Source organism: Ursus arctos, unplaced genomic scaffold (assembly GCF_023065955.2).
Source record: "Ursus arctos isolate Adak ecotype North America unplaced genomic scaffold, UrsArc2.0 scaffold_2, whole genome shotgun sequence".
Lineage (NCBI taxonomy): Eukaryota > Metazoa > Chordata > Mammalia > Carnivora > Ursidae > Ursus > Ursus arctos.
In genome coordinates this window covers 90,135,817-90,163,539 of record NW_026622874.1, presented here as the reverse complement: position 1 = coordinate 90,163,539, position 27,723 = coordinate 90,135,817, and the positions used below count along the sequence as shown (strand labels likewise).

The following is a 27,723-nucleotide window of genomic DNA, read 5'->3' as shown; positions in this document are numbered from 1 at the left end:
CTACTCCCCAACCTAGCCCAGCAGCACCCCTTTTCTAAGCTCATTTAGGGAACCCTATTCTCTGGGGGCAAACAGAGCCATGGATTGCTGTGTCCCATTCTGGATTATTCCTGAGCAAGATGAGAACCAGGGTGTACCTGTGATCACTGAATGCTGGATACTAGTCTGGGAACAGGAGGAAGAGCAAGAGTGACAGAATTCCATGGCATAGGAAGCAAACCGAACAGTAGGGGCAATCAAGATCCCACCTCCCCGCAGCGGCCATGGACTAGATGAGTGTCTTCTGGAAACCAGACTCTCCAGCTGGGGCCGACAAGGCGAAAATCATCGCAGGTCTGAGATAAACCAAAGATAGAACAATGAGGCTAAAGATTCTTTACAAACCCTGTTTGCTCACTGATTCTGGGCCCGCAAAGAAGTCGCACGACTTTATCAAGTCACAAAGCAGAGCAGAAAAAAAGCAAAAGGGACCATAGCCAAACTTCTTCTAATGCAAAATAAAGGTAGCATCAGCTGGAAGACTTGGGGGAAAGGATTTGTATATATGTATATGTATATCTATATACATTATGACAAGAAACAGAAGAGATTTTCACGGCTGAGTCCAAGTTGTCCTCAATAAGACAAAAAGTTGAGAGAGAATAAAAAAATAGGGCCCCCGTCAAGCAGGAAGACAGAGCCATGAAAAACACACACTAAGACTCCTGCAGCAACAGAGAGAGATGGTGAGATTATATCCTAATAGCTACAAACTGAAAACAACCCAAAATACCCATTGAGAACAGAACAGATAAATGAATTGTGGCATATTTATATATGATGGGATGCTATCCATTAATGAAAATGAATCCACTTCAGCTACCCTCAAAAACATGGCTGAGTCGCAAAAATATGTTAAGGAAAAAAGGCTGGGAACAAAAGAATAGACAGGGCGTGACCCCCCCCCCCCCCGCCACCCCAAACCCCCCCCCCCCGAGCTGAAGAGAAACACAAACACCACAAAACAATGATAGTAAGCCAGGGGGGTGGTTATCTGAGGAAGAGGCATGGGGAAGGTCCCTGGGATGCTTCGGGGTGCTAGCAATACGACAGTCCTTAACCTGGGGGATGCTTACGTGAGCGTTCGTCTTCAAGAACATAACTGTCACTGTGCATTAATACTTTTCTATATTCTATTCCGACCAAAAGTGTTTGAAAAAGAAAAGAAGGGGGCGTCTGGGTGGCACAGCGGTTAAGCGGCTGCCTTCGGCTCAGGGCGTGGTCCCGGCGTTCTGGGATCGAGCCCCACATCAGGCTCCTCCGCTATGAGCCTGCTTCTTCCTCTCCCACTCCCCCTGCTTCTGTTCCCTCTCTTGCTGGCTGTCTCTATCTCTGTTGAATGAATAAATAAATAAAATCTTTAAAAAAAATAAAAGAAAAGAAAAAGAAAAAGAAAAGAAGACTACTGAAATAAAACCAGGCTTCAAAGAAATGGAAACTTTCATCCATAATGAAAATATGTTTTAAAGGCAGTAATAAAAAAAAAAGCGTTAAAATGACTGTAGACCAAGTAAATCAATGAGGTACAAGACAAACTCGAGAATGAAAGCAGAGAGCAGAGAACGATATGAGAGGAGACGTATGATGCGGAGAACAAAGAATGCAGACCTAGGATTGGCATGGAAGGCGGGAAATGCCATTTCACAGTGGCCGTGAGGGTATCGTGAGGACAGCGGACCCGGACCTCGCAGATGTCAACAGAAGGGGGATGACTAGATTATATCCTAACTTCCCCAAACTGGAAACCCAAATACCCATGCTGAATGGGATGGATGCAGAAATGGAAGGATGTTGACATTCGGTGGGTATTCACACTGTATATGAATGAAAATGAATGAACTTCAGACTCATGCAAACTTAAAGACTACGATACCATCACAAGATTGTTCAATAGAGAGCCTTAAAAAAACAAAATTTTACAAAATTATAATTATAAATTAATAATATAATTTATATAACTTATAAATTATAATTCACGTGTCTAACAAAATTCCACATATACGCTCTTAAGGTACAAGATACTGCTAATTAATGTTGTATATACAGAAATTCCCTTGGGTAGACTGCAAATTCCTTGGGGAACAGGCCGTGAATATTAGGCTTCTTTGATTTCCTCCTCTATCCAGAAAGCATTTGGGCAAACATTCTTATAATGAATGAATGAATAGGAATGGACAAATGAGTAAATATGAATGAATGAATGAATGAATGAATGAATGAATGACTGTCTTGACCAATTCATCGTTGCTGAGTTTTTTCCTTAGGTGATTTCCAACTCTAATCTGGCCAACTCGAGGCAGCTTTGTATAATTTCCTCCCGAGCTTTGTTTAAAGAGAAGAAATAGAAACTTCCCAGAGCAAATGTCAGCTGGAGAAGGCCTGCATGGTGAGAGGCTCTTTCCACGCCTGTTCTGGGAGGGTAACCATTCGTGGACTGGGCGAGTTTGTCCCTTACATGGAAGGAAAGGGGCATTTATCCCTGGTGATAAACTCTAGCCAGGTGGGGGAACCTGTCCCCGTGGCCATCCCTAAGCGGGGGGCTGCCGCCACAGGGGGTAGGGAGGGGGTGTGGGAAGAGAAGATGGTACTCAACTAATGGATCACAAAGGATGCTCTGATGTCCATCAGTGTCCAACACATCAACTCCCCGTACCACACCATGGGTCCTCTGAGGATAAATGAGTGGCCCCAAGCAGCAGGACTTCAGGGCTCAGCCTGTCCTAGAGAACAGCAAACAGGCAAAGCCTCGGAAACTTGCCTTCCCCAAGAGCCAACCTGCAGTTGGTTTTCAGACCCTGCCTGCTTGCTGTAAACTCAGCACACATCTGCACAGCCCTGCCCAGAGCCCCAAGATACTCATCATAAAGCATGAGCAGTCATAACTCAGGGTTCACCTTGGCCAAAAGTAAATAAGTAGAAGGAATCTTCCATCAGAAAATAAATGGCCCTTCTCCAAGCTGAGAGCCTGGATTACCCTCCTGAAGGACAAACAGTGTCTTCAGCAGCCGGCCTCGGGCCTCAGGCCATAACGCCTGGCTGGCCTCCATCAGTGACCCTGCAGGGCCCCCACTGCTAAGCCTGCCCACCTAGGCTTGAGGGCTGTTAAACTCTCTCCCTGCTTTTCTCGCCTGCTGAGAAAGCACCTTTCAGCCGGGCTCAGCTGTCTGAGCGAAAGATGCTCCTGAGCTCGGCTGCTTGCCCAAGTACACGGATGGTGGTTCTGCCGGGCACCCCCGGGGGACAACACCCAGCGCGCAGTCCTCTTGAAAAGCTGCGCGCCCTGGCAGTGGCCCAGATTTCACAGAGAAAAAAGCCAACGCTCAGAGGAGAAATCACCTCTTGATTATTCATGGCGACGTTGAGAGGGAAGAGGGAGGGAAAGGGAAAGCCAGGATCTGTGAAAGCCACAGGTGATCTCCAAACCTCCTTTGGTGAGTAATGTCAGCCTCTTTGAGAGTTATGCTAACCTAGGGGCTTCCTGCCCCGTCCTCATGGCCTCTGCTCAGCGAGGCTTTCAGTCCTTCCTGCTGATGAGGAAGCCCAGGGACCCACCTACTGAATGAAACACAAGTGCAAACCCACCCCCCAATCAGTGCACTTCCCTGATCTCTCCTGGGAGTGGGCTCCCCAGGGCGCTGGGAGGCCGGGGCCCCACCAAACACACCAGCAGAGCTTGGGCCTTCTTGATGCTCACCTCGCTTTGGAGGCAGTCTGGGCTCTACCGCCTGCTTCTGCGTCCTACGTGAGAACGTCCGCTGGCCATCAGAAGGCCAGGAGATCCGAGGGTCGGGCTCTCCTCTCCTGCCGCCAGCCTCTGTCCACACTGCAGTGAGCACCTGCTGGCCCTACGGAGCCAGGCTCTGTCACATCGCTCCTGTGTCCTATAACAGCCCCCCAGCTGCCCCTGTGGACCCTGCCCTCCAGCCTCTGCGGCTTTACTGGCTTTACCCCGGGCTCCTGTAAACAAGCCTGCCTTTTAGATAAGCAAGCAATCAAACCCGACAAGAGCAGGAAAAGCTATCAGATGACCCCATCCTCCACATTCCTCAACTCCTGCCAACTCTGAAGCTCATTGGCCCAGAGCTGAATTTCCCCACCTTCTTCTTGTAATGGCCGTGAGGCCCCCATCTGTGTGCAGAGACAGCACGCGCTGGTCAGACCATTTCACTTAAAAGCAAATGTGTGGGCCATCTGGGGTAATTTTGACTTCTCTATTTTCGAAAGCAAATTTCAACTTCATGCTTTAAAATGGTGTTACCAGGAGCACAGCATTCCAGACCACCAGAGAAAACGGATTCTGGCTCGGCCTCAGCAGCTGTGGCACCTAGGCAAACATCTGGCTGAATCAACCTACTTTTCTCTTCTAAAAGAAATAAATTCCTTCTTCCTCGTTTTAATGTGGTTGGTTATCAGGGGCTTCGTTGACCAATAAGGATACAACAGGACACTGTCCCAGGATGTAGTCATGTTGTGCCCAGGTTTGTTCTCATCCCTCTAACCCTTCCTGAACACCCAGGGCTACACTGCGTTACGAAGGAACAGAGGCAATTAAAATAATTGCTGTCCATTCCCATCTCGACGCGGCTTCCAGATGATTCTGACCTGGGCAGGATTCAAAGCACCATGGCCCCAAGTCAAGACCAGGGCTTTCCGGCCCTCGCCTCCCCTGCAGCTGGGCCCCCATGCAAACGACAATGTGGAAACATGACAACTTGGCCGCTGATGCTAAAGGGTCCCTAAACTGGAAAACACATTTTGGTAGTTGAAGGCCATCCCCAAGGTCAGGCTACAAAGAAACCAAAATATTCAGCAGAGATTTTTTTCAGGCTACCAGCTCTGTCCCGCACAAAGAAATCATTCGTGCGGCACCTGTCTCTGAGCCCTTTCCCTTCACGCCACGGTTAGACTTGGCCACAGCTGGCGGCCAGGGCCTGGTGCTTTCACCTCCGAGGCACAAGAGCCTCAAATGCCTCCCTGGGGTGGCTAACCTCCCAGACAGGGCGGGCCGCTTACCGTCCAGCTCCTCCACGGAGATGTTAGCAAGCTGCTCGCTGTCGCTGCTCGCAGAGAGGGAGCGGTTCAGGTAATTCCCCTTGTACAACAAGCCAGCGGTCACGTGGTGGAAAGGCATCTTTTCCCTGTTCACAAGAGAAGCGGGAGTGGGGAGAGAAAGATATCATCATTCGTTCCTTCTTTCCTTCCCAGGAGGGCCACCTTGGTTTCCAGATGGCCGGTGTCATTTTCAACACAACAATCATATTTCTAGAGGGAAAGTCAGAAAATGCCAGGGTCCTCGTGGTCTCAACGGTCCCCAAATGATCGCAAGTTCTATCGCTTTCTTCGTCTTACACCTTACTTCGTTTTACCAACTGAATCACAAATCTTGCAGACTGTGGGACACCCAAGTCATCAGCAAGTCCTTTCCATGCAAAAAGGAATCCTCTCGGCTCCTTTCCCTAGCCTGACAAACGCCTTCTCGGTTCTCATCAGGAATGCACATCCCAGAAATGTTGGGCTCCCCAGGTGACCGTGCAGAGAGCCACGTGTGGTCCTTTCCCAGGTAGAGGGGATGATCCACTCACACAGCACTTGAATCAGGTAGGAAATGGCAGGCCCTAAATGAATACACATACAGCCTTCTGCACCTCGGAGAAGCAGCCCCTGGGCCTGACTGGGGCTAGACACCTGCTAGCCGAAGCAGCTTCTGAGCACACTCCTCTGAGACAGTACTCACACCACCTGCCCCACTGCAAAGGTGAGGGGAACAAAGCAGCTCCCAGCAATCTCACAGGGAATCAAGGCATCCCTGAGACCAGACCAACAAACCCTCCAGGCAAAGCTCCTCCACCCAGCTCCATTGCCCAGTGCGATGCAGGCTAAGGGAAGAGGGAGGAAAAGAGAGCTGGTGAGGATCTTGAAAGAGCAAGCACGGAAGAGCTAAAGACAAGGCAGTTAGAAAGGCGGGCTCCTCCACAGCAGAGAGAACAGGACTCTGTGACAGTGAGTGAGCTGCTGAGCTCATTAGGAAGCGATGCTCTGCTTCTCTGTTTGGAAAGGGGGCTAAGAGGACTGATCAACCTTTGAGTGGAATTAGGGAATAGGTAGGAAGTAGGGGGAGTCAATTATAGGCTGTGGGTAAACAAAACCTCTTAACAGAGCTCCAGGAAGGTGAACCAGGCAGCACCAAAAGGGGTGATCTCCCCGTCACTGGGGGCATTCAAGCAGAGGGGAGGGCCTCCCTGCCAGGGTTCTGTGGGAGAGAAATGACCCCTGAGCTCTCTCCCAACACACCCCTCACTCTCCATACAAGTCACTTGTAGAGCGCTGTTTCTTACTAAAGTTTGCATCTGTAGGGTACGTGGGGGCAGCCCGAACGGCCCATCCAGGCACTGCTGAGTTACAAGGTGTAAATTACAGGGAGACAGCCAGTCTCTGAGGATGACCGTGCAGGACCCCCAATCCTTGCTGTCCCTCAAACCACACTCATGACAGCCACTGTCCTAATCGTGGGATGGTGGAGCCAGCAGGCACCGGGGGTGGGGTTGGGGGGGGTGCTCCTGCCTTCTTTTCCCTGGGACGCCACTGAGTGACAAATCCTGCAGGACCCCGCCTGCCCTCTCTCCCTCTAACCTAGAGCACACACCAGCAGGTCCCTACTTGGGCTGAGAGCCGCTGACTTACAACCCAACCAACGAGACTCCTAAAAGTTCCGGGCCTTGATCCAGAACACAAAGCCAGTGAGTAGAGGAGTCAGTTCTAGAATGCAAGCCTCCCGGGTGCTATTTCGACGGAACAGCCTCAGCAGAGCCCCAGACATTTCCACCGGATGTCAAACTCTCATTTCAAGCTCAAGATGTCTAAAAATGAATTAATTATCTTCCTAAAAAATAGGCCACACTTCCTGATTTCTCTATTTCTATCAAAGGTACTTTTCACTCATCATAACAACTGGGACATCTCTCATGACTGTTCTGGGCCCTGAAAAGTAAAACAGACGCATGGCTGAGGCAAGAGCCAGCCATCAGGCTCCAAGCCACCCTGACCCCTCCCCGGAGAACAGAACGGACATCCACGGGCCCATCACAAACGGCCAGATGCTAGTTACGGAGTAGGTCTGCACTGGCCAATATCTTCAGCTAATTACAAGTCACACTTCCCCCTCCCAGCTGCCTCTCTCTTTACACATAAAATACAGGAGTCTTTCTCTGGACAAACACTTCAGTCAGCATCTCCTCTTTTCACCAACTTCATTTTCAGACCAGGTTTTAGAAGTGAGAATCAGATGTAGGAATTAGGACTGCCCTCCCTTTTCCTAGGGCCGATCCTGACTTGGGGGGCCCTGTGCTGTGTTGATTTCGCAACACCGGCCCATGGTTCCTGTGCAGCTTCAGTTGCCCTCCCAGCACTGGCCATGGGACCCCCCGTCAGCCCCATCAGCTGTTCTTTTAAACGTTTCAGTCCTATAAACATGGGAAGACACTAACTTCACCGCCTGGGGAGAAGGGCCCCTGAGGTCAGCACACGGGCAGAAAGCATCCCCTTCCCGTGTCGAGGCTCATCATTCTAGTTGCTCCTCGCATTTTCTAAACATCTTCCCATTAGCAACCTTTCACCTGGTTGTCTGATGGCCTAGAAGCGCCACACAAATTGTTACAAGCCGCGGTAACAAGGTTATACTCGATCGAACATATCCAAGCCACGACCTAGTTCAGCCACAGAATAGGTGTCGAGTAAAACTGGCCACCACTGAATCCCCCTCGACATACCCACAGAATTTGCTTCTGGAAAAGGCAGCTTACAAAATTAGGGACGCGTTGAGTGTATTCGGTCGGCACCCAAAACACTCCACGTCTGGTGGGAAAGGAAACGTGCAAGCGAACCATACGTGTGGATAAATGAAGTCACGTTCAAGAAAGGGAAGAACATTATTCCAAGTAAGCTAAAAGCAGCGCCGCAATTAAGGGCTGAATTTCACTCCGAGCCACGTGGGGAAACCCAAGCTTTAAGAGTCTCTCTTCGGCTAAGGAAAGGAAACACACAAGTTCATCGGCAAAGACAAACGTGACCCCAAACTGAAACTTAAAGATGGAGCCTTCTAGGGAGGACAAGGAACAAAAAATATTTTTTTCCCCAATGGCAATTTTACTTATTGAGAGCTATTATCTATGTGACTGTTGTGAACAATTTTTTTGTGTGTTTTCTGGAAGGCAGTGCGGTTTCATGGTAAAGAATCAGAACCTTCTGGTCAAAACTGGCGTTAGACTGAAATTCTAGCTCTTACCCTTATTAGCCAATGTAGGTAAGTTACTTCACCTTTGTCAGCAACATTTTTCTCCTATTCAAAAATTTTGATACACAGCAAACAGTATTTTTGTAAATAGGAAATAAGATAACGTATAGAAAGCACTAGATTTAAAGCTGGACATACTCTCGATAACACCATCAGTGATTATTTGCTAAAGATTGTATGAAGCAGGATGCCGGGCAAAGAGACCATGGGTTCATTAGGTTGAAGCTAAAACACACGGGGTTACATTTTATTTTTAAGATTTTATTTATTTAGGGGCTGTATGGCTCAGTCAGTTAAGCTCTGCCTTCGGCTCAGGTCATGATCTCAGGGTCCTGGGATCGAGCCCCGGAGTCCAGCTCCCTGCTCAGCATGGAGTCTGCTTCTCCCTCTCTCTCTGTGATCACTCACTTTTGTTCACTCTCAAATAAATCAATAAAATCTTTAAAAAAAAAAAAGTTTAAAAAAAAGATTTTATTGATTTGAGAGAGAGAGAGAGCATGAGCAGGGGGAGAGGCAGAGGGAGAGGGAGAAGAAGACTCCCCGCTGAGCAGGGACCCCCAATGTGGGACTCGATCCCAGGACCCTGAGATCATGACCTGAGCCAAAGGCAGACACGTAACCGACTGAGCCAGCCAGGCGCCCCAAAACACATTGGGTTGTCAAGAAGAGCTCAGTGAGGACCTGGCAGAGGGTGGGCTTCAGAGAGAACCTGGCTGGCATTGTGCACCACGGTGCTGAGGGAGCTGATGTCCAAGCAGCGAAGAACCAGGGGTTCCCAGTGCCACATGCTGTCAGCAAGCAGCTCGCTCCATCAGGAGGAAGGAGCTGTTTGAATGGAAAGCACCAGAACTGAAGAGGAGTCTGTTTCACAGGCACCAGGGAGGCCAGCTTCACGGTCACATCAAGGACAAGGTATCCCAAGGCTAAAACAAAAGGGGTGGGTGGGGGGATGGATGAAACAGGTGAAAGGGATTAAGAGTAGCCTTACCTTTTTTTAATTTAATTTTTTGAGAGAGAGAGAGAGAGAGCGTGAGGCAGGTGGGGGCCGGGGGTGGGGTGGATGGGGCAGAGGGAGAGGAGAGAATCTTACACAATCTCCACACTGAGCCCAACATGGGGCTCACTCCTGAGATCATAACCTGAGCTGAAATCAAGAGTCAAACACGAGCCCCCCAGGCACCCCAAGAGCACACTTCTCTCGATGAGCACTGAGGAAGGTGTAGAATTGCCGAATCACTATATTGTACACCTGAAACTAACGACCACTATATATTAACTATACTAGAAATAGCATTTAAAATAATAAACAAATAAATAAATAACGAAAGGGGTGGTTCCTGTTTTTAGGGTGAAGGAACTGGCATGTTCCCTGGCAGAGTAATAAACGGGAGAGCCCCCCTCACATTTACTTGAGGTGATGCCCTTCCAAGACGGTTAATTTTCCGTGTCAACTCAACTGGGCCACAGGGTGCCCATGTCGGTGCTTAAACGTGACTCTGGGTGTGTCCCTGAGAGTGTTTCTGCGTGAGATGAACATCTGAATCAGTAACCTGAGGAAAGCACCTTAACCTCCCCAAGGTGGGTGGTCCTCACCCAATCTGCTGGAGGCCTGAAGCGAACAAAGAAGCTGAGGGAGAATTCCTCCTCTCTGCCTAACTGTGCAGGTGGGACGCCATCTTCTCCCGCCTTTAGACTCAGACTGGAGCTCAGGCCATGGGCTCTCCTGGGTCTCCGGCTTGCCAACTACAGATCCTGGGGCCTCTCAGCCTCCATGACTGTGTGAGCCAATTCCTTATGATCTAATCTCTCTCTATACGTCCTACCAGTTATGCTTCTCTGGAGAACCCAAACTAATACACTTTTTTTTTTTTTTTTTGTCTACAAGAGCTGAGATTCAGGCACACTGCTGTATGCTGATATTATTATGGACAAATACTGTTACCAGAGTGTAATTCCACAGGGTCTCTAAAGCAACGCCCCTCAACGTGTGGTTGGACAAGGCCAGCTGAACCCTGCTTATTGCTGGTTTGCAATGAGAGAAGGACAGGAACGGAAAGAAAGCACAGAAATTTTGGGAGCAATTTATAGCATTGTCCCAACATCTAAGCATGTGACCAGTTGACTTCATGTTTGAACTAATCCTTCCCCACAAATAGTTTGAGGAGCACGGCTCCAAAGTACTTTATTTAGGTCGCATACGTCTCTGGTAATGGACCACAGAGAGAGGGAGGGAAAAAAAAGCTAGAGAAAGGCATTTTAACTTGTGTCTGAAACTTTTTCAAATAACTTCAGGTTTTTTTAAGTCTTCGATGGGGGGGGGGCGCCTGAGTGGCTCAGTTGTTAAGCGTCTGCCTTCGGCTCAGGGCGTGATCCCAGGGTCCTGGGATCGAGCCCCGCATCGGGCTCCCTGCTCTGCTGGGAGCCTGCTTCTCCCTTTCCCACTCCCCCTGCTTGTGTTTCCTCTCTCGCTATGTCTCTCTCTCTGTCAAATAAATAAATAAAATCTTCAAATAAATAAATAAATAATCAAAGTCTTCGATGGACTTTGGAAAGGAGGTACAAGACCTCAGTGGGAGCTTGTGCTCTGGGCAGGCACGCGGAGTGTGTACAGAATCTACTGCGGACTTCACAGAGGCTCCTGTCCTCTGGAGGGGCAATGTTGACCTTGCATTCCAGAAGGCAGAGAGCCTATGAGCCAGCCCCGATAGGGCCTTTGCCAACTTCCCCTAAAAATACCGTGAAGGCACACAAAAATAATGATACTCCCCTTCGCACCAGTGCCAGGGTGTGGAATTAACCTCCTCTACGTCAGCACGGTCAGGATCTGGGTGACAGTCAGTGGCATACCCACATTTTGAATTGAGAGAGTCAATAACAAAGTCAGATGGTAAATGGATAAGGAAGGATTTTTATCTACCCCCATTCTTTCCTATTCCAGGGACTCCGGAACGGCCAACCGTGACCTCAGGCTATCACCCTGCAGATGATGTGGGGAGTGCTTTTTAAAAGCAGCCAGGGTCAAGTCCCCACTGCCCCCTCCTCCCGGGACTCAGGGAGCACATCTCCCAGAATGCGGCTAGAAATGGAAGGGTTCGGGCCCTGCGCGTGGCGATGTGAAATTCACCGCAGACACAGGCGTCAGTGAAAAGGACCCTAGAAGCAAAGACCTACGTGGACTGTGGTTTTTCATGCCTTACTTTTGATTAAAGAAGAACTGCAGAATACCTGGAACACCCAGTACGTCTCCTCCTGATAGTCCAAGAGCTAAGTTATGAGGAGACAACAAGAGCCCATCTTCCTCCAGCAAAAATGCACTGCACGAATGCCAGCCAGACACCCACCGGGCATTTGCCTAAGCACTTACAAAACAATCGTGTTCCCTTGTGAAGATCCTGCAGGGGCATGCCAATTGGCAAACAGAGTTTGGACAGAGCTCAAATCAGACAGCAATGAGTAAGCACGAAACACCAACGTGGGGGTCTGCACAAAGTTCTGCATCATTAAAGGAGGAAGCACTTGCAAGAAGATGGAGAGCAAAGAACATACTGTCAACAATGATCTGATACAAGAAAGAAGACAATTTTACAGTTTCTGGTTATGTCCTTACAAACAAGAAAGCAGCGTGTGTACGAAATAAGAACGCAAATTCATTAGGAACCATCACAGTAAGGTGAGGAGATAACACATCAAAAAGACAAGACAGGATGCTGAGAGGTAAGCGGATTTGGAAAAGGGGCAGGCCTTGCAAAGCAAAGAAGGAACCCCAAAAATAATAGAAGGGAAATCTACATTAATGGCAATAGGAGTATTTCTAAAAAACAGAAAATTCCGCAAATAATATAATGCATGCATGGACCCACCACCCAGATTGAACACAGACTAATATTTTACCTTATTTGGTACAGATTTTTTTTAACAGAAATAATATATGACATTGATGCCCTGCCTACCATTCTATTTCTCCACTTCCTTCCCTCCACTGAAATGCATCCTTCCATGTTTTAAATTTTCCTACACTTGGGAGTAACTGTATAGAATATATTATAGTATTGCTGTATATATCTTTAAATTTACATAAATAATATCACACCACACATATGCTTTTACAACTTGCACATTTCCCTCTATATTAAATTTTAGGGATTTATCCAAATCTGTACACACACACCTCGTTTATTTTTAACTGCTCCATAGTTTTCCACCATATAAATATATTGCAATTTATTTACTCATTATACAACTGACATAAAAGCATGCTGTAATGGGTGTGCCTGGTTGGCTCAGTCAGGAGAGCTGCAACTCTTGATCTCAGAGTCATAAATTCAAGCCCCACATTGCATTTAGAGATTACCTAAATAAATGAAGCTTTAAAAAAAAAAAAAAAAAGGCATGCGGGGCACCAGGGTGGCACAGTTGGTTAAGGGTGGGACTCTTGGTTTCAGCTCAGGTCCTGATCTCAGGGTCCTGAGATCGAGCCCCAAGTGGGGCTCAGAGCTAATCGCGGAGTCTGCTTAAGATTCTCTCTCCCCCTGTCCCTCCCCCTCTCTACAATAAATAAATAAATAAATCCTTTTAATGTTTTTAAAAGATTTTATTTATTTATTTGAAAGAGAGCAAGAGAGCACAAGCAGAGGGAGAGAGAGAAGCAGTTTCCCCACTGAGCAGGGAGCCCCACGCGGGACTCAGTCCCCAGACCCCGGGATCATGACCTGAGCGGAAGGCAGATGCTTAACCAACTGAGCTTCCCAGGCACCCCTAAATAAATCTTTTTAAAAATGTACGCTACAACAAATATCCTCATGTGTGTCTCTTTGTATATATATTTGCAGGCATTTCTCCAGCCTATATACCTAAATAAAATACTACACAGTTTTGCCAAACTGCTCTCCAAAGTGGCTGAGTTAGTTTTCTATTGCTACAAAACAAATTACCCCTGAAATCAGTGGCTTAGAACAACAACTATCTACTATCTCACATGTTCTGTGGGTCAGGAATCGAAAGTTGCTTGGCTGGGTGGTTTTGGCTTGGGAGATCTCTTGAGTTTGCAGTCAAGACATTGACCAGGGCTACCACCATCAGAAGGCATGACTGGGTCTGGAAGATCCACTTCCAAGATGGCTTCCTCATACAGCTATTCACGAAAGTCTCACTTTCTTGGGGTCCCTGCCATAGGGCTGCTCAAGTGTTCTTAGGACATGGTAGCTGCCTCCCCCCCAGACAAGTGGTCCAAGAGACAGGAGGGAGATTTGATGACTTGGTCTTGGAAATCACACGCCGTCACTTTCACCATAGTCAATTCATTAGAAGCAAGTGGCTAAGTACAGCTACACTCATGGAGGGTGGAATTAGGCCCCACCTTTTGAAAGATGGGAGTACCCAAGAATTTATGGATATATTTTAAAACCATCCTTATGGTTGTAGCAATTTAGAGCCCCATCGTTCATCTAAGAGTGCGTTTATTTCCCCACAGCCTTGCCAACATTTGGTATTATCAGACTGCTTCATTTTTCTTAACTGGGTTTCCTTGATTGCCAATATGGGCATCTTTTTACATGACTTTTGACCATTCTGGGTTCCTCTTCTGTAGATTTCCTTTTCATCTTTATCTCTTGGGTTGTTTATCATTTTGGGATTGCCTTGTTCTTCTGTGATATTATTGGCCAATATTTCAGGTCAACCTTACTTCCAAGCCCCCCAGTTATCAGTCATCATTGTTGTTATTGTGGTGGCTTCCAACCAAAGCTTTTCTAGACTCTTCCACAGGTTCGCCAGTTACTCTGCACACCATTATACAGTATATCCACATATTTCCACATACACCATTTCCACAGATGCCTCTAAGTTAACCACAAATCACAGATAACAAGAAAATGGAGTCCCATAATTAGGAAGTGATGAGTTTTTAGTCTTTATTACCTTTGTCTTTTTTAAATATAATTAACTGTCAGTTGATCCTTCATTTAAGAACATAAGTTGATGTTCATTTATCATTCATTTAAGAATGGCTGTGTTTAATAACTGGCTCATAAAATTCCTGAAAACTTAACAAATGCCTTTCACAAACTGGTATGGGCTGGCTCCAGCATGACACTGGATGAAAGCCTTTTTCCTGACCATTTCTGGTTGTTTCTATAGGGAAGAAAAGGCAATGGAAACATGACATTTTCCTGTAGCAATATTCCACTGTCCACTCTCCAGCTTCGTGGCTGTGAAGAAGTGGTCGTGGTGATGGTGGCAAGAGTAGGCTCCTAAATCCTTGGATGACAGCTTCAGGGGTCCATTCTCCAGCTTTGGGGTGGGGGGGTGTCAAGAGAATGTTTTAGGAACAGGAAGGCTATTCCAACGGCAGTCTCAGTGGTAGTAAGTCTCCTAGAAAGTCAATTCTGAATTATTCCGGGAGTCATTCCAGAGACCCTCCTAAAATCCAGTCCTCTAGCCCTTGGACAAGATGTAAGCATCAAATCCCCTGCATTAAATCCCTTCCTTTTTCAAATACCCAGAGGGGCTACTGGTCCTTGAAATAAATCTTAACAGTTACATTACTGTACCTTCCGTGTTTCTTAAATTCTTTTTTTAATTTGCATATTTTTATCTCTGTGTATCTTATAAACAATTTCCTCAAAATTAAATTCCCCAATTCTTTTATCAGTTGTAACTTAACTCATGGCTTAACCTGTCTGCTGACTTTTTCGTCTAAATGACCATGTTTTTCCATTTTCGGCAGTTTAATTGGGTTCCTTTCTAAATCCTCCCCTTATTTTTCACTGAGTATGAATCTTGGATTGTAATTGTTATTCTTTTACTTTTTATCCTGCCACTTTTTCACACTTTTCTTCCAGAATGCCGTTCTGTCGTCCCAATTTCTTCAGGCACCAATCCTCTTCCATGTACTTCTCAGACTTTTTCTAACGGTGAACTGTTTCCCAGTGTGGTCTACCGCTTTCACGGGTGGGACCTCCAGCAGCATCTTCAGCAGGTGCTGCTCGTGCCTTTGGAGCCGCACCTGCTCAGAAAGCCAGGCCCAAGGCACAGGTGCCAAAGGCATTCCATCAGGTGAGGACCACTTTGCACCTGCATTCTTGGCTTGGAAGGCCTGCAGCAATGGGTAGTATAAATTTGGACCGCACTTCCCTGAACTCCAGGTCTGGACTTCTGATTTATCCCTGGAGGCTTTACAACCTCTGTCTGGGCAGAAATAAACACCTCTGCCACTTTGCCGAGCAGGGGGCGGACTCAGTCTAGTCTGCAGCTAAAAGAGGGACAACCAAACCATGGTCTCACTTCCTGTTGCCGCCTGTTGTGGGTCCAAGACCACACTTTTTATCTCAGCATGGACATCAAAATTCCCAACGCCCAGAGCCTTTTTGGGCTTTCCTACTCTGCAGCAACAACTCCTCCTATGCTCCTCTCTGCGCTCTGACTTTCCTTCTCTTTCTTTCACATGACATCATTTTACCAGTCAGGGCATAGGCAGGAAAACAGAGCCATGTCAGGTAGGTCAATAAAGGGATTTAAAACCGTGGGCCCTCTAAGTGGTTAGAAGGCTCAAGAGCCCAACAGAGCATGGTTAGCAGAGATTGGCAACAACAGACATCGACTCCCACCCCGAGTCTGGAGGGACATATGGAGAAGCCAGAATTACCAGAACTTCAAAGTTGGGGTGGGAGCTCTCGAAGGGGCAAGAACCACGGTAGAGGCCACTCAGCAGGAACTGGGGCCATGGAAGGAGGGGCTCTACTCTGTCAAGATCCAGAAGAGAGAAAGAGCTTCTGCTGGACACATCTGTCAAAGGGAGTGAGGGGTGGGGAGACATACCCAAGCCTCTGTCTTTAGCCCCACCTTCTCATTTCCTGCTGGCCAGCGCCTCGCTTTGGCCAGGAAGTCTAGAAAAGTCCTTTCCAGGGATTGGTCCCTACAATGCGGGGCCCAGCAGGGGAAGGGGTTAGGCGGAGGGATAAAGCAAGCAGGCAAATGCCTGGCAGAACTGCATATTTACATTTTTTGTGCTGTTTTATCCAGCACAATCCACATTAGCTTGTGACCACGCTTACAAAACTAGAGATCCTGGTGGCATTTTGAATATCAAAGATAAGGAAAAGTACTCTGAGCATTCAAGGAGAAAATACAGGCTACTCACAAAAGAACAAACTAGGACTCAGCTTCCTTCAGAACAAGCAGCAGCCACAATGAGGACACAATCTCCATCACCTACTGCCTTTAAAGGGCCTGGTGGCTCAGTTGGTTAAGCATCTGCCTTTGACTCAGGTCATGACCCCAGGGTCCTGGGACCAAGTCCTGCATCAGGGTCCCTGCTCAGCGGAGAGTCTGCTTCTCCCTCTTCCCGCTCACGCTCTCTCTTGCTCGCTCACTCACTCTCTCAAATAAATGAATAAAACCTTTAAAAAAAATTATGGGAAATGATTTTAAGGCAAATGTAAAAGAAAGTTTCAACTTCAAAACAATTCAAAACAAAAAGCAGTAAAAGTATAAAAAAGGGGATCCCTCCTACATTGTTGGTGGGAATGCAAGTTGGTACAGCCACTCTGGAAAACAGTGTGGAGGTCCCTTAAAAAGTTAAAAATTGAGCTACCCTATGATCCAGCCATTGCACTACTGGGTATTTACCCCAAAGACACAGACATAGTGAAGAGAAGGGCCATATGCACCCCAATGTTCAGAGCAGCATTGTCCACAATAGCTAAATCGTGGAAGGAGCCGAGATGCCCTTCAACAGATGGCTGGATTAAGAAGATGCGGTCCATATATACAATGGAATATTACTCAGCTATCAAAAAGAATGATTTCTCAACATTTGCTGCAACATGGATAGCACTGGAGGAGATAATGCTAAGTGAAATAAGTCAAGCAGAGAAAGACAACTATCATATGATTTCTCTCATCTATGGAACATAAGAACTAGGAAGATCGGTAGGAGAAGAAAGGGATAAAGAAAGGGGGGGTAATCAGAAGGAGGAATGAAGCATGAGAGACTATGGACTCTGAGAAACAAACTGAGGGCTTCAGAGGGGAGGGGGGTGGGGGAATGGGATAGGCTGGTGATGGGTAGTAAGGAGGGCATATATTGCATGGTGCACTGGGTGTTATACGCAACTAATGAATCATCGAACTTTACATCGGAAACCGGGGATGTACTGTATGTTGACTAACATAATAAAAAAATATTATTATAAAAAAACTCATTTTATGCTTAAAAAGGGTAAAATTCAAAATAATATTAGTCACAAACCTCTATGCATCATATATTAGAAAGTAAAACTAATTTAAATATAAAGAAAAATTCACTATAAAAAATTGGCGAAGACTTTAAGTACACCCTCTAGGCCTTTGACAAATTACCTAGACCAAAAAAAAAAAAAAAAGAGGCTATGAATAATGTAGACATTTTCCTATGAAGGCTGATTTAATATGTGAGCATGCTTGTGTATGCCTACCACGTGTGTCCATTCCCCCAGAGATCACTTTCCAGATTTCTATGAACATTAACAAAAATCCATCAAATCTAAGATCACAAAGCAACTTCAGTAAAGGTACTCAGAAGCAGGTCAGGCACAGTTGAATATAAATAGAAATAAGAATAAAAGTCAATATTTTAATAGCTACAAGTGACATTTTGTCCAGGTTTCTTGAGATATGCTTGACATATAACACTGAGTAAGTTGAAGGTGTACAAAGTGTCGATTTGAGGCACTTACAGACCCGCAAAACAATTATCACCCTAGCGTTAGCTCACACCTCCACTGTATCACATAATTACCATTTCTTTTTTGTTGTAAGAACAGTTAAGATCTACTCTCTTAGCAAATCTCAAGCACACAATGCAATATTTTTTTAAAGATTGATTTATTTGAGAGAATGAGAGAGAGAGAGAGAGCAGGGGGGAGGGTTAGAGGGAAGGAGAGAGAAAATCCCAAGGAGACTCCACGTTGAGTGCGGAGCCCAAAGCGGGGCTCAATCTCACAACCCAGAGATCAGGACATGACCGAAATCAAGAGTTGGACATTCAACTGACTATACCACCCAGGCCCCAAAATGCAATATTATTCACTACAATCACCATGTGATAAATTCAATCCCTAGAACTTTCTAAAATTGAATGTGTTAATATATTCTCTTAAATACTTCCCAGATCAGAGTTTTTAAATTAACATTACAAGCCTAGTATATGAGGTATATAGCAAAGTAACATGCAGATAAGATGTGAGGTATTTGCTTTCATTATTCCAAAGAGAAAGAAGAAACAAGAAATAAGTCTTAAATGCTAACTTCTTAGAAAGCCCCCAACAACAAAATAAATTAAGAAAACAGAAATAATGAAAGAGATGACTTAGAAAACAGATCAAAGAGCTGGCTATTGAAACAAAAGCAATAAACTAGACAAATCTCTGACAAATTTATTAAGCCAAATAGAGAAAGCACGGATAGGAAACATTCTAAAATAATGAGAATTCTATGTGCAATTAACTCAAGACTAATAAATTTAAAACACTGCTTAAATAAATGATTTGCCTCTCGAAACACAGAAATTAGATTTTTTTTATTGAAAGCAATGTGATTTAATATCATTCATGCTTATTGAAAATCTCGACATAACACTTTGTTAGGCAGTGATTTAAATATCTGGTTTTAGGTTGGGTGTATTTCCATACTTGATTTTAACATCTGCCGTAACCAAAAATACACCTCAGAAACAGACACAGATCCAAACTGAAGAAAAATGTCATTGGCAGTATTTACTCAATCACAATATTCACATCCTACAAGCATTTCCACCCTCCACGCATACCAAGATTTTTGCTGATATTTGGCTGTTAGAGTTTCATCTTCCCTAATGTCAATGGATGATTTTGCAAATTGCAAGCAGTCCCATTTTTATATTTTTAACAAATGGGTCTAAAACACACTTGATCTCTTCATTTGGAAGATTCTTAAGTGGTTGACAAAATTCTGTTTCCAGATTTTTTAACTTTGCAGATTTGAGTTTATAGATAGCACACTCACATCTTTTTTTTTTTTTTTTGCAACAAAATCACATCATGGTTGAAACATTTCCAAAACCATGATTTTCAAAATGCTCTTTCCATAGCATGAGTTTCCTTTGAAAAGAAGTCATTTCCTCAAACCTTTGTTAAAGTGTCATCTTTAAGTGTGTGTAGCAGACAACATCCTGCCATCTCAGAAAAGATCAGCAAATGTGGATCCTTTGCCTGTTTTGTGATGCAGAGTGGGTGACTCTCTGTGTTTGACAACTCTTTGAAGAACTTTGCCCTGAAATCAGCCCCACACTTTACTGTGGTGCAAAAGCCATCTGTAGTCATTTTCCATTTCGCTTCAAAGTTTTAGGTCAGGTTTCACTATTCATGAGTGAACATAGATCAACATTTTAAATAGTCTTTTTCACATTTTTCAGTGGTTTCAGCCAACTCTTGTCCAATCTGATGGGCTTGTCAGTGTTTTAATTCAGAAAGTGCTGATGAAGGTCTCCTTCGGGGACCACAGGAAATGCCATCTCAGCCATTGTCTTGAGGTCCACTTGGGCCTGCGTCATCACCATGATCCAAAAGCTGGAGCTTAGTCTAATGAAAACGAATTAATATAATTTATAAATTGCCCAAACCAGGCACTTGTGGCACAAGTCACTGGAAACAAGGGCATGAGGAAGTCAGTGGAAACAAGGTCAATGCCGCCATGTGTAGGACACCCCCCTGCCCTGAACACATCAACCCCATCATGTCAGACCAGCAGGCAGTTGAGGGTGTCTCTCTACAGTGGACACTAGCGAAGTGTAATTTCTTCCTTCTCTTTTCTTCCTACAACCAAAAGAACACCATACACACCCTACCTCGAAAACCACTGCAAAGATATTGCCATTAAAATGAGGAAAAACACAACATGCCATCAGCTCTACGATTAAGTAACACTATCCCAGAAATTCTACTTAATGCAGTAAGACATGAATAAAACCAAGAGACTATTTAAAAGAAGACCAAGAAAAAAAAATTAAGTGATCAAAAACCTAAAATGAAATATATATAAACATGTAATCCATCTTTCATGGTCAGAGGACATTCAGAGTTGGAAGGGGAACTACAGAAATCACAAAGGAAAAGACTGAGAGCCTTACCAGTATAAAAATATAAACTTCTGAGCATTACAAGCAGCATAAATAAAAGTAAGAGGCAAACAGTGAGCACAAAAAGGACAGGAAGAGAGAAGTCACAAACTGGATAGACAGACGACTAATAAAATATGTGGAAACAATAACTGATCTCATAAGTAACTAAAGAAATACAATTTTTATGCTTTTTTTTCAACTTAGGAGGGGTTTGTGTGTTTGTTTTGTTTTTAAAGCTTTTGTTTGTTTGTTTGTTCGTTTGGAGTGAGTGTGAGAGCGGGGGGAGGGGGAGACGGAGAATCTCAAGCAGACTCTTCAGTGAGTGTGGCACTTAAACCCAGGGGGCTTGATCCCAGGACCCTGAGATGATGACCTGAGCTGGAATCCAGAGTTGAAGAGTGAACTGACTGAGTCACCCAGGCATCCCTGTTTTCTTTCTAACATATTGGTGAGAATATAATCAGCGGGGTACTTTGTAGCCGCTGAGACGACAGCTTGAAGAAAACAATTTGGCAATTATGTGTCAAGAGTCCAAAGGATAGTTCTCAGCCTATGATCTAACAGCTCTACTGTTTGAAATCTATCCTGAGATACGGTCAAAGATTTGCACGCCAAAAATTGCATTGTGTTGTGTTTAACATGGAAGAACAAAGAAAAGAAAGGAAGAAAAAAATAAGAAGAAAAAATTGGAAAGTATAGAAACTGATCAGCAACACAGATTCATGTCGGAGTATACTGTATATCAATGATGCTTGCTAAAATTTTAATGGTATCAGAAATCTTTACAATATGCTGTTTTAACTCTAAAAAGCATTTCAAGTAATAAAACGGAACATAGCTCTCTCTCCTAAAATCCTATTAAAACCATGGTAGAGAAGAACAAAATGGAATACATTCATAAAAGCACAGACTATGGAGGAAAGGGGCCATCATCGTTAGCCCCCCCCAAAAAAATGGCTGAATGGTTTTGTCCATCTTGATGGGCAAGCTTGAGGAGAGCAAGTCTGGGCTGAAAACATGATAAGGGGAAGGCAGAAGTAGAGAGAGGATCTGCTGAACACCAAGAGCTCCCCAAGTTGGCAGGTACTGAGAGCTAGAATGGACACAGGGTAGAACCGGGGTGGCTGATTCCAGCCCTTTCCTTGGAACAGCTGGCTGGGTCTCCCAGCCCAAGGAAAAGGTCCTCTTCAAGGAGTGAACTTCCTAAGGGTTGGGTGGGTGCCCCAGGGCTTATAAGGCCCTCTTCCTCTGGTATTTGCATGGGGACAACCTGTGCACGAGTTCCCGGTTGTGACTGTTAAACTGAATCCACTCCCCACCCCTGTAAAGGTCTGTGGCCAGCCATTCCTTACCTTCAGGGGGAAAAGCTGGTATTGCTGAGATAGGGAACCTGAAGGGACTCCATTTTAGAAAGGCTCCATCTCTCTGCCATTTCCCTGCTAAGCTCCATTTTCTCAGGTTCTGTATTTCACCTTGCTTCTGAGTAAACCAAAGAAGCTATGTGCCTGCCCCGAGGGGGAAGCAAGAAAGTGAATCATTCTGTGAGTGTTGTTCCAGGCCCCCATACACCTGGTAACATCTAAGAAAAACCAGACCCTGAGCTCCAGGACCTCAGCTTCAAACAAAACTCTGTCGCCACTGGTGTCTATACACCTGCTTTCGGTGATCTATGGATTGACAGCTCTTATTCACCTGACAGTCACCTTGGATCAGACCCTACCCCGGGTTCCTAAAGGAACACATGCCCTGGACCCCCTTCCGATATAAACCCCCAACTCCAAGCGACAGGGACACTCACCTCTCCTTTTCTGAGTCTCCCAGACACTCCATCTGCTATACTCTGTCATTAACGCTATTCGATAAAATCTGCTTTCACCTCCTCCTGGCTTTCATTTGATTTCTATCCTGTGCGAAGCCAAGGACCCTCTTGGCTGGTGCTGCGGGGCCCCTCGGGGTCCTTGGACCCTGCCTGCCTGTGTCATTGAGAGGAAACCTGACTCATACTGGCACTTCCATTCAGCGATGTTAGCAATGCCCATGGCCAAACAGGGACTGCCCAACCCTTGAGGACGATCGGCATCCCCAAGAGCAGGGCGGCAAAGCTGACCCCAGAAATAAGAAGGATGATTCTGGAAAGAGAAGGCACTGGAATTCTGGAAGAATTTTAACATAACACTTGAGAGAGACCCGAGAGGCTGCTTCGAAAAATGAGCAGTCTGAGATCATGAACTCAGGGAAGTTAAAATTCTGATTGGAAAAAAAAAAAAATCAGCAGAAGAACTACAGGGGAAAGTTATGGACACCACACACAATATAGAAAAATAGAACATTTCATTAATAAACAGTAAGGATTGATGCAGAAGGGCCACACCCACCTAATAAGCATTTCAAGATGAGAGACCCGAAACCTTGAAGGAAAGGAAATAAGAGAAGAAAATTTCTGATGATATGAACCTTCGGACTGAAAAGGCCCATCGAGTAGCAGAAACCTCATAAATCGCCTAAAACCTCCTAAAGTTTCAGAACACAAGGATACAGAAAGCACTCTAACGCTTCTGGAGCAAAGAACAGGCAACTTCCTGGTGAACGACGGTCATACTGGCGTGAGACTCAGATCAGCATCATCGGATACTGGGTGACAACAGAGCAAGGAGCTTAAGTCTCGTGGGAAAAATGAATTGATACCTAGGCAACCTCCAATCAAGACAAGCACTTAGAAAGTGTACGATTCATAGACACTTCCTAACAGAATCACTCGGTGAGTTATGTCAGCAAAACATACAAGGAATCTGAGAAGGGAGAGAACGGGTTTCCAGCCCGTGCGTGAAATCTAACAAGAAGGTGTGCTCTCAGAAGACCACTGTGGGAGCAGATCAGATCCAAAATGCCCTGGGCAGGGAGAAAGGGCACCCACACAGCCAACACAGTGCTGAAGCTGGATCAGCCCCTCGAGAAGCCGCAGCTAAACACCAGTATGGAAGGTTAAAACAAGCACAGCGGGCTCCCCCTCCTTACTCCCCTCTCCCTTCAATTGTGAGGCTTTTAAAAATATTTTTTTCTACAAATGGCACAAGAGTAATGATACAATATTTGTTTCTGCACAGAATAATATTTATAATCATCATCATCATCATCATCATCATCATCATATCCTAAATGCTAATTACATTCTTTTTGAATCTGCAGTCGACAGCCGAATCACAGACATTTCAATTCCAGATAGAGAACAGAGCGTACGTGTTTGACACCACGATCGGATCGTCTGATGATCCAACTGGCGGAGAAGGGGGAGAAAGGAATGTGGGGTGTGAAGTCCCTCACCTCTCCCGGTGGGAGGGCCAAAGGTACTGGTTAAAGTGAATAAGGAAACAAAGATTTAAGTTCATGAGCTAAAGCAATGAAGCTAACCAAAGATTTAAAAATAAAAACTCCAGATACCGGAAGGTAAGGACAGGGGGGGCTGTAGGGCAGTGGGGATCCCCTTGTCCTTCATGAGAGAGGACGGGGAGGTTCTATTTAAAGTGGAGAACCAAAAATGCAGGAGCATTTCATCTGGAGCGATTTCACCCACTGAGGGCACTAACAATTACAAATGGCTCAAAGTAGTGGCCTCCGACATGGAGGGTTGGGCTGATGCGGACTCTTACTTTTTCTTTGTGCCCACTTACACTGTTTTTTATTATCCTACTCCTGTATTACTGCTATAAGGTCAGACCATAAAATTATATGGGGAGCATAATCACAACTATATAAATATAATTACCTAGTCACATCCATATTCATATGCATATTCACATGCATTCATACGGATGTTTACATATGTACGCACATATGTAAATTCATAGAAAAAGTTATTAGAAGGTCATAAAGCAAAGGGTAAATACTCGTTATTGCTGAGTGATGGATTCACCGTAATTGTATTATTTGTTTAAACCTTCCACACTTAGTACCATGGATCTATTTCATTTTTATAGCTAGGAAGAAACTACCACGATTTTACAAACGGAAGGTCCTGCCTGGCATTTCCTCCACGTGGGGGCAGGACCACAGGGAGCCTGAAGGCAGACAAAGGCTGCTCCAGGGCCAGGGGTTAAGGGACCCACAGCCTTCATGCATGAGCACGCGCTGTGTCCGTGACCACAGGCTTCGGAAGACGGAGCCTTGGCTGGCGAACAGGAAGGGCTAGTGTTACCCAGCAGTGTGGACCAGACGGATGTGCGTCTCTTCTACCAATTTTGATTTTGAGTGGAACCGTCTCCCTGAGATTTTCCAAGGATCGAGGACGTGCAGGTGATTAGATAACACACCTGCTGGAAGGGATTCTATAGCAGCGTCAGAGGAATGCTGAAACTTCGCCTGCCAACAGAGATGCTTTTGGCAGAGAATTCTGAGTTGTTCTTTCTGAAAGCAATTAGACAAAAAGTTCAGCTGCTTTTTTAAGGCTCCTCCTTCGGGCGATTATAGCCTTTTTTAATTAATAAGTTGAATACGAAAGGATTTAATTTTAATAAATTTTTATGGATCTTCCTTTGAGATCCTCATATAAGGTTTTCCTGCTAATTCTTCCAGACTTTTCTGGCTGCTCACGCATCCAGACACCTTTCTGCAAGGTGGGGGCTCTTGTTGGCGGAGTCGGGAAGCTTCTCCCAAAGACGGTGGGAGGCAAGGGACTGTGGATCTGTGGGAAGTAACTGCACACAGTACCTAGGCTTGATTCTGCAGAGTTCTCTGGATTGGCACTCTGACTTCTTCACTGGCTGTCTTAGTCTGCTCAGGCTGCCGTAACAAACTCATAGACTGGGCGGCTGAAACAACGACTGAGAGATTTATTTTCTCAGTTAGAGAAACTAGAAGTCCAAGATCATGGTTCGTTTCTGGAGGGCACTCTCTTCCTGTTTGCAGACGGCTGCTTTCTGTATGCTCACATGATAGGAAGAGAGAGAGAGAGAGCGAGCAAGCTCTCTTGTGTCTCTTCTTCTAAGGGCACTAATCCCATGACAAAGCCTCCACGCCAAGATCTCAACTAAACCTGATTATCTTCCAAAGGCCCCACCTCCAGATACCGACGCCCTGGGGGCCAGGGGAGGGCTTCAACAGGTGAATTCTGGAAGGGACACAATTCAGTTGGGAGCAAATATGGATGAAGATGGATAAAATCAAGCGGGAGTCTAAAAGTCTGTTGCTTTTCGTTATTTGTTTAAACCTGAACTAGCACTCTATTGCCTGGAAGAGACTATTATAAGAGATTCATAGAGAAAGGTACTGCACCCCTGGAGATTTAGCCTCATTTGGACCAATTTACATAAAATGAAAAGCATGTAAATTAGATTCATTCAATCCATCATTCAGATGGAAAGTAGCTTGAAATTCACCTATTATTTCGGAGTTGACAGCATAAGAATATTTGGAAATAAGACATAGCACTGAGGACAAGGACTTCATTTTTTTTCCCTGAGATTTCTTCTCGTTTTTCCATAAAACTAAGGGCACCCAGGGGAGGGCTGAAGCTGATTTAGACACAAGGGAGTCAGTTCAGCTGTTCAGTTGTTTGGGTGGTAGGGACTTAGAGCACCTCTGTGCTGGGATCCAGATGGTGTCAGAGCAGAAGTCACTGCCTGTGTCCTCAAAAAAGTCACAGACTACCAGGATAGGAGTCCCAGACATTAAGTAATATCGGGCCCATGCACCTGAGAATTATGCACAACTCTGGCAGAGAAGAGTGACTCCCATGAGCAAGTCATCTTGTTGAGCTCAGTCCAGGTGGCATGGGGAGGGTGACACTGGGCAGACTTCTCACCTGCAGGCCAGACACTGGGGCTCTGCAGAATTCTGCACCCCAGACAGGGCACAGTATTGGGACTGTCATAAATAGGACACAAGGGCATCCCAACAGCTAGACAGAAGACGGAACGCAAGATGGCAGTCACCACGGGGACATCTTCTGCCAAAAGGAGGGTCCCAGCTGACAGAAGCAAAAGACAGAGCCCAAAAATAAGCACAAGCTAAGATGGTAAGTTTAGCAGGAGGACATCCCGTGAGGCCTCTTGGTCAGTCTCCAGCCTTCACAACAACACTGCGATGGAGAGGAATCTGTAAAAGAATGAGCAGCTTTTCTATGTTCAAGGCACACATACACACACACACACACACACACACACACACACACACAAATCAACAACAAAAGTCTACAAAGTACAACCAGACTATGAGCTCCTTGGACACAGAGTTCTCCCAGCATCAAGCCCTTTGTCGGGCATATAGGGAGGAGTCAAAAACGCTTGTTGAATGCACGCATGAATGAATGAGTGATATGAAAGAGCTTGTCCTCCTGAAAACCACCATGACAGAGAGGAAGTCAGATCCCCCAGAGCAACCATCTTTCCACAGTAAACCTGGAGCAAAACACATCTGCAGGGCCAGTGGGAACAGAAAAGTCAAATTTGGGAGCAACACCTTTCACGGAGCCGTAATGATGCTAGAAGTTTCTCTGCAGACCACGTCCACCTGGCATGAAAATACCAAAGGAAGATTCCTCAGAATGGGTCGTGCATGAAAACAGTGAACATTTTCGAGGAGCAGGGAATTCTACAAACAACGTTAAGTAATATCTCAGTAGTCCCTTGGGAGGTAGGATTAATATTACCCCCAATTTACAGACGAGGAAAATGAAACACGGGCCAATGGAACAACTGGCCCAAAACTGCAGAGTTAGTAAGTGGTAGAGTCGGGAGTCAAACCCAAGTGGCTTAGCTCCAGAGACAACCTCTCCAGTGCTTGTCCCTAGGATGGACAGACAGCAACTAAAGGCATTCCTTATCCCAGAAATACATATCGATGCTGGCCCCATTCATCCCTCTGGAGCCATAACATGAGGCAGGGCCTCTGTTCTACAAAACATATACACTAGTGCGTCTCTAGATAAATGTCCTGGAGACCAGAGTGAGGCTCAAAAGGGCCTAAGGGACTGAGGCCTGGAACCTTCTCCTCTGACAAAGCAAAAGGTCCAGAGCAAGGTAATGTGGGAATGTAAGAGGCACGACAGAAAACAATGGAGATGGGAACTCCAGGAACACAAGAGCGGCGCCATGATGGAGGGAAAGGAGGCCACCTTCAGGAGACCTTGGCGGAGGGCATCAGACGGAAGCTGATGGATCAGAAGTGGCAGGCAGGGAAGGACACCAAGAGGCAAAACAAACATGAGTGCAAGGTCCCCCACTGTTTGCTGTCTTCTTCTGTCCCACAGCCAGCCAGGAAAAGCAAC

General features: G+C 45.6%; 1 protein-coding gene across 1 annotated transcript in view; it reads right to left on the bottom strand.

Annotated features, from left to right (window-relative positions):
• The window catches only part of CALN1 (calneuron 1), a 404,458-nt gene that overhangs the window by 357,700 nt on the left and 19,035 nt on the right, over positions 1–27,723 (bottom strand). Inside the window, exon 2 of the mRNA XM_048224589.2 lies at positions 5,053–5,177. Coding sequence (XP_048080546.1) covers positions 5,053–5,170 — 118 coding nt within the window. The 5' untranslated portion in view covers positions 5,171–5,177. The remainder of the gene's footprint in view (positions 1–5,052; positions 5,178–27,723) is intronic.